The sequence below is a fragment of the Colletotrichum jinshuiense genome, chromosome 2 (assembly GCF_051148585.1).
Source record: "Colletotrichum jinshuiense chromosome 2, complete sequence".
NCBI classification, from domain to species: domain Eukaryota; kingdom Fungi; phylum Ascomycota; class Sordariomycetes; order Glomerellales; family Glomerellaceae; genus Colletotrichum; species Colletotrichum jinshuiense.
The window spans coordinates 3,981,841-3,988,738 of NC_139309.1; the positions used below are offsets into that span (position 1 = coordinate 3,981,841).

The window sequence follows — 6,898 nt, forward strand, 5'->3', positions numbered from 1 at the left end:
AGGGTTTGTCACAGATTTACTCGTCGTCGGCAATGTTCGTTTTGATGCTTTCTAGCTTCGTCGTCGATACATGCCGTCAAGCCCCAGCCCCCTTTGACTTTTCCTACTCTCCCAAGATTCTTGGGTTCTGTTCGGCCACCCGCTGTTTGTTTGTCTGTTCCAGTATGCGGGACCGGTTGCCATTGTTGGTTCGCCAAATAGCAGGCAATATCGATGCCGCGATCGGAGACTACCTGGTGGTCCCGAAACCCGTCCAGCCGCCGTCGGGTTTCTCTCATAAAACAATAATCACTGCCTGAAAAGGGAGCCGGACGCGTCATTTCACATGGCTGTCTCGTGCGGGTTGGGAACATATTCATGTACCAATGTCGACATTATTCCCCGGCCGAGACCGACAACGTCTGCCTCTATGTAAAATGGCCGGAAAAGCACACTCGCTATATAGATATACTCGATACAACCTTCGCCTTAGGTCATCTAGACCATTTGCCCACCTTCTCGGCAGAGCTACATTTGATCGAGACTCCTCACGGTACTCCAACGAATCAAAATGATAAAAAAAAAATAGACCAATCAAAAAAAGAAGCAAATGCCCAGCGAGATGGCTGGCTTACTGATTCCGTGAGGATTTTCTTTCCTTGACCGCGCTGCGCGATGTCCATGTCCCTGAACCCAACCCATAACGGCACGGCGTTCCTAGGCCGTGCCAATCTCCCCAATCCAGCTTCTTTCGCTGTGAACAGGGCACGAAAGCTGCTACTCCTGTTCCCCACAGAGACGAACTCCATTTCTCCCCGTTAGATCCGAAAGACGAATAACATGTGCCATTTGCCCAAGTGTGTGAAATGGTCCGTTTGAAGCAAGTTGAACCGATTTAAAGGACCTCAACCACGCGGTCCTGAACATTCCTAACAATATCTGGGACTTGGTTGACTCTCGAAACAGATCGAACCATGCCCCAGGCCATGGCAAAATAGTGGGGATATCGGCTGTACAACATAGCAGCCAGTATACACGTGAGAAGGGGAATCTAAGACGGCATTAGTACGAGTTTCACATAAGCATCCGCGCGAGGGGCTTACCCAAATGAACCACAGGTTCTTGTCGCTGCGCATTCCCTTGAACTTGGCCTCGTGGGCCCGAAGGAAGTTCTGCTGCTGCTCCTTCGTGATAGCACTCTTGCGTCCAATCCGGAGGACGCTCGGAACCGGAGTCGTGCTTGAGGACGCCTCCGCGGTCTCGGTCGTTTGTGTGTCGTAGAGGGCGGCGCATTTGATGTCGGCGGCGGCCTCGGCGGCGGCACCAACAGCGGCGGCCTGCTTCCTGTCAAGCTCGTCCTGCGGGAAGATCTCGTCATACGCCGGCGGCGGGACCGAGTTGTTGTTGGTGTTCCTGAACGACGAGAGATCCCACCACTTGCCGTCCATTTGTCTCGGGGTCTCCTCGTCCGCCGAGCCCGGCCGCGAACCAGACATACCAGGCATCAGTGATGTCATCCTGCCCATGAGAGGGTTCTGCTGGAGATAGGCGTGGTAATCCGGCAGGATCGGCATCCTGGGCAGAGCAGGCATTTGAGGTAGATTTGGGAAGTGCATCGCCATCGCCTGCTGGAACTGCTGGATTTGAGCAGAGAACTGGTCCCTTACGGCCGAAGCTATGGCGGTCGTGGGTGACGCAAGCCCTGGCTGTACTTCGCCCAGACCTCGTTGAAGGCTCTGCCTGTCCGGGCGAGGCGTGAACGCATGGCTGGTAGACCGGCGGCGCATATCGAGCCAGGAATCTTCCTCTTCTTGTTCGTCGTCCTCGTAGTCTCCGGACGAGTACTCGGGGCTCTCCTCGCCGTCATCTGCGGAGTCCGACTCACTAGACATGCCCAGTGGGTCCCAGAGCGATCTCAGCGAGGCAGCACTGCTGGCTCTGCTGTGCAGCGAACCGCCGCTTCGAGACCGAATGTGGCGCTCGCAGCGGCGGATGTGCTCAATGACTTTGCGTGAGCGAGCAACGTCGGCCGGACGAAGTCCCGACAGGCTTCTAATTGTGGGGTCGGCGCCGGCCTGCATAAGCCTGCGCACGATCGATTCGTTATCATTCAGTGCTGCCAGATGCATGGGAGTGAAGCCGCCTCTGTCTCGCAAGTCTGGGTTGGCACCACGGGCCAAGAGTCCAGCGACAAATCGGTGATATCCCAAGGCACAGCCCATGTGCAACATCGTTTGCCCTGTGGACCTTCTCAGATCGAGCCGGGACATCCTCGAGTTGTCGTCGAGGTCGATCAACTCTAAGCATTTCAGGAGTTGTGATTCTGTGCTCATTGTGAAGGTGTTGCCGCCAAAGCCGGCATTGCCCGAAGGGCCAGAAGATCCCCAGCTCGAATCCCCCTGTCCGATGATACGTTGAGCGAGCTCCTTGACGTCCACCATTTGCCCAGACATCTTGTGGCCTAGTATCGAAAGTGCCGTACGGATGAGCTTCTCCTCGTCGTCGTCGACATACTTGAACATTTGGTTCTGTTTGGAAAGAGCAGGGAACGGTGGCCCGGCTTGCGTCTGGCTCTGTTTGAATGTGACCAGAACAGCGCCAGAGACCGGCGAAGGAGGCAGGAGGCAGACCAGGGAAGACTCGCCCCAAAATGTTGTTGTGGTGGCCTTTTGGTCTCCGAACAGCACCTCCAGGCCCTGGTAGAAGCTCGCGCCAAGGATCGTAACCTCGATGCCGCCGGATTTCGGTCCTTCGTTGGGAATGATTTTGTGGATGGTCGGCTGCGGTCGAGCTGGGGCAACGGCATTGGTTGGCAAGTACGACATCGCGTTGAACTGATTCTGCGACACGCCGTTCACGCCGTTCCGCAACCCGTTAGGGCTCGCCGCGCGGCTCTGGTGCGCCGACGCTGGCGCGGAAAACATTGGCATTGTAACGTTGTCCATGCTCGCGGAGCGGTTGGCGTTGGTAAACATGCTCTGATCGTTGCTGTTGGGAGTGGGAGGGCCAGTGGCGAATTGCTGAGGCATGGGCGGCGCGACCCCGTTCTGGACAAAGACCGCTTCAGGGGGGGTGTGGAAACTGGTCAAGTTGGGCGTAAATGGCGAAGTCGAAGCGGAGGCGGCCGCGGGAACCTGGCTTCCAGGCATCTGAGACGGGGGCGGTGTGGTGTCCAGGCGTGTCATCGCCATCCCTATCGGAACCCTTGACCCAGTGCTAGCCTTACGCTTCTTCGTCTGAGGTCCGGAATGCGCACTGGGAGACTGTGGCCGCGACAAAGACCGGGGAGTCGTCGTGGTGGTGGTAGTTGTCGAGGCCGGGGGGGCCGCCGTCTTGTTCGTGGCGTTCGCGGATGGGAACTGGGGGGCTGCATTGCGGTGCATGCTTTGGAGATCAGAGCTAGAGTGAGACAGTCGGAAGGGCGCGCCGCCGGAGCTGAGCGGGCTGGTGGTATCCATGGGAGCGTTCAGCATGGGCACAAGATTGTTGTCCGAGCCTTGTGTCGCGGGTGGGTTGAGCTGTTGCGGGATTGGGTGCGTCTTGTGATCGTCGGTGATCATGATGGACTGCGACATCTCCTGTGCAACCACTCGGTCTTGCCAGTCCTTGATTGTGAAGATGACTTGGAATCCCAGCTTCTCCGCGTGGTGCCGACAGTAGCAAGCGATCCTCATCGGTGCGTCAACTTGCATGGCGCCGGGAGGAGCTACCGGCTCCGGCCGCCCCGTCACCGTAGAGTCCGACACAACGCCGTTGGGCGTCTGCCACTCCTTGACCTCCTGCGTGTTGAAGACAATCACGCGCCTCGTCTCGTCTCGGTTCCACATCTCCTCCTCCTCGACCTTCTTGATCTTCTTCCTCGCAGCCCGTTTGCGTTCACGGGTAATGCAGCCGGCACAGATGCGCACCTCGCCTCCGCTCTGCGGCTTGTTCTCCTCGTCATCGTCATCGCTAACGGATCGGGCGTTCATGACGGGGCTGTGAGTGGCGGCTGCGGCGCGCTGGAAGGCCTTACGCTTGTTGTCCTCGTTCTGCATTGCGCTGGTGCAGACCAACATGGTGTACAGTTCCAACATATCGGGGGTCCGCTCGGCTGGTGGTTTCGCTAGCAGCTTGGGCTTCGATATAGTGTGCACTGGGAGGTGAAGGCGCTTGATGCCAGGTGGCAGCGGGAAAAGGGTCATCTTGATGGGGATCTGCGTCTCGACTCGCGATTTGGACGGGGTGGGGTGTATCGTCAACCGGCAGCCACGAGTGAGAAAGTCGAAATTCGGTTGAGTGAACATGGGCATCTGCTGGGGTATTGAGACTGGGAGGCCGTCGTGTGCGTGATACTGCGGCTGCATGGGCATGTTGGTTACCATCTGGTGGGTTGCAGGATCCAGCTTCCCCGGCCAATACCCATTCGGGTTCATTGCACCCATTGCGGCGGCGTTCGAGAAGTCCGGTGGCGCGCCCGGTGACGGCGAGCTGTTGAAAAAAGCCGACGGAGATGCCTCATGGCTCGTTATCATGTTTTGAGACATTGGAGAGCATTCCCTCGAATTTGTCATTTTGAGGCCATTCATGGGCTGTGATATGGAGTATTGCTTATCTGGATTAGCGATTTTTCCACCATGCTCTGGTGGGAGAAGACCTACTGAATTCCGCTTGCCGTGGCTTGCGGTTCTGGAGTTGCTGGGGGCGGTGTTCCTCTGTGGGCCACTGGTATGGATCGTAGGCATCTCTGGCGATTCCATACTCATCGCACCGGCGGCGTTCGGGCTACTTGATGCGCTTTCAAAGTCGAAGGACTCATCCATAAACTTGTCATCGCTCAATAGGCCGTCGGGTAGCGTTGCGTCGGCGTTCGCGCCGAACAGAAATATGCTGTCCTCTGGGCGGCCGATAAAGGCCGCCGAGGTGTCCCAGTCAGGCTTGATATCGGCCCCATCTGTCATCATCACGTCGCCCGCTGTCAAGGCCGTTTTCCCGGAGGCGGAGCTGCCGGTCCTTTTCGAGGACGCAGAGTCTGATGATGAGTCTCGGAAGGAGTCGATGAGGGAGTCTGGAGAGGCCGCGGCGACGGTGCCGGTGGCCAGCAAGGTGGCCTGGGGTTCGAGGGCCTTTGCTTCGTGTAGTGTCTGCGAAAATTCGGACAGCTTGAGGGTATCGTGGGTGGAAAGATCGAAATTTGTTGGCAAGGGACTCGAGTCACCAAAGTGTTCGTCGTAATCCAGGAACTCGTTGAAGTCGGTGGGGGACATTCCCGGAGCGGCTGGCATAGAGCTGGCACCGACAGCGGCACCAGCAGTCGTCATACCTTAGCCAGCGACAGGAATACGGGATGGAAGGTGAGGGTGAGGCCGACGACGACGGCGACGACGACGGAGATGGCGACGAAAGGGGAGGAGGTGAAAGCTCGGTCTGGGGATGTTGTGGGGAAAAGGGCGTCTCGTGGTAAAGTGGTGTAGCCCAGGCGGTGGAGTGGGGGCCCACCGTCCAGTGTCCCTCTAATGCGAGTCCGACCCGGGTTGCAAGTTGTTCGAGTTGTCGCACTGGGGGGAGGGGTGGGCTGGGCCGGGGCTGGCAGGCGGATACACGGTGCAACTGGTGCTGAGACGAGGCCGTCGGGGCAATTGGGAGGGTCGGAGTTTGAGAGAATGGAGGCCCTGCGAAATCCACCTGTACGGTGCGGAGCTGATACGTAGCAGATAGGGAGGGCTAAGAGACTATGGTAGCGCCGGGAATGCGAGTGCCTGTTTATTTTTCGACTGTCTCTTCTCCTTGTCGGAGGTTAGACTGAGAATCGTTTGATTGTTTTTTTTCTCTCGTTTCCACCTGTCTGGGAGGAGGGGAACGACAGTATTAGGTTAGGTTGGGATGAGCAGAGGGAGGGAAAAAAATAAAATAAAAAAGCCCTGCGCGGAAATTGTATAAGCCCAGAAGTCGGGGCCTGCCGGTGGTGCATGTATTATTGTACAGTACACATACGTGCGGGCAGTCGAGGCGGTAAACCGTAGCAATGTCTCATAGGCGGCCAGTCCCTTGGAAAGCGGTGACTCGAAATTGGGCTGGACAGGGGAGGGAGGGAGGGAGGGACTCTGTGAGGGCGATGCAAATCGGGAGAGATGAAGCCAATCAATCTGGTCAACGGCTGTCGTTCCAGTTTGTGCCCAGACCTGTCGAGGTGTGTGGAAGTGCGCGGCGGCCGTTGAGGGAAGGCAAGATGAGAGGAGAGGTCGGGGCGGCAGAGATGGCAGAGGCTGTTTGTTGACCGTTATTGTGCGACGTTGATGAACGGGCGGGCGTACCCCCCGGTGATCGGAGCGAGTTGGGTTTGGAGGCAACAACTCTCGCCGGATCTCCTGAAAATGATGGTGTCGAGGGATACCGTTCGGAGTGAGCACCGAGCCACAGCCAGCAGAGCTTCAGCAATAAAGGTGACGGTATCCAGAGACGGACGGGTCGAAAGAACACCACACAAATGATGGCGAAATAGACCAAATTGTGGATCTGATGTGCAGCCGGGTGTGTTCAGTGTGTGCAAGTTGTATGTATATACTGAGACAACGAGACATGGCTGGCACTGTGTCACGTTTGTACTTTGGCATCGGACCTTGGGTTAGGTGTCCGAAGATAGGGACTTGGACGCAGGCTTACGGCGGCCAACAATGCACGGTATTCGCTTCAGTATTGGGGCTGGGACGAGTATGGACGGTGATGATTAGTCTGAACCTCATTCGCTATCAGCCCATCTCATTCTCAGGCCTGCCCTTGCCGTGCGTGCGTGGGAGCCAATCCAGGGTGTGAGCTGAGAAGTGGTGGTGTGTGCCACGCACCGCGAGGTACCAAGGACCGAAATGGACTGGCGCGCGCTGCAGGGTAGGCTGGAATGGAACGCTGTCACGTATGAATAGACCGGCGGGGGAAGCAAAGA

At 57.3% G+C, this 6,898-nt stretch overlaps 1 protein-coding gene across 1 annotated transcript; it reads right to left on the reverse strand.

The window, feature by feature from the left end:
• Positions 1 to 874: 874 nt before the first annotated feature.
• On the reverse strand, positions 875 to 5,279 carry EsH8_II_001030 (uncharacterized protein; the record flags this gene model as incomplete). Its single annotated transcript, XM_083264328.1, has 3 exons — positions 875 to 1,030; positions 1,083 to 4,568; positions 4,620 to 5,279. 3 exons carry the CDS (start codon positions 5,277 to 5,279, stop codon positions 875 to 877), a joined length of 4,302 nt encoding a protein of 1,433 aa, XP_083121650.1.
• Positions 5,280 to 6,898: the final 1,619 nt, after the last annotated feature.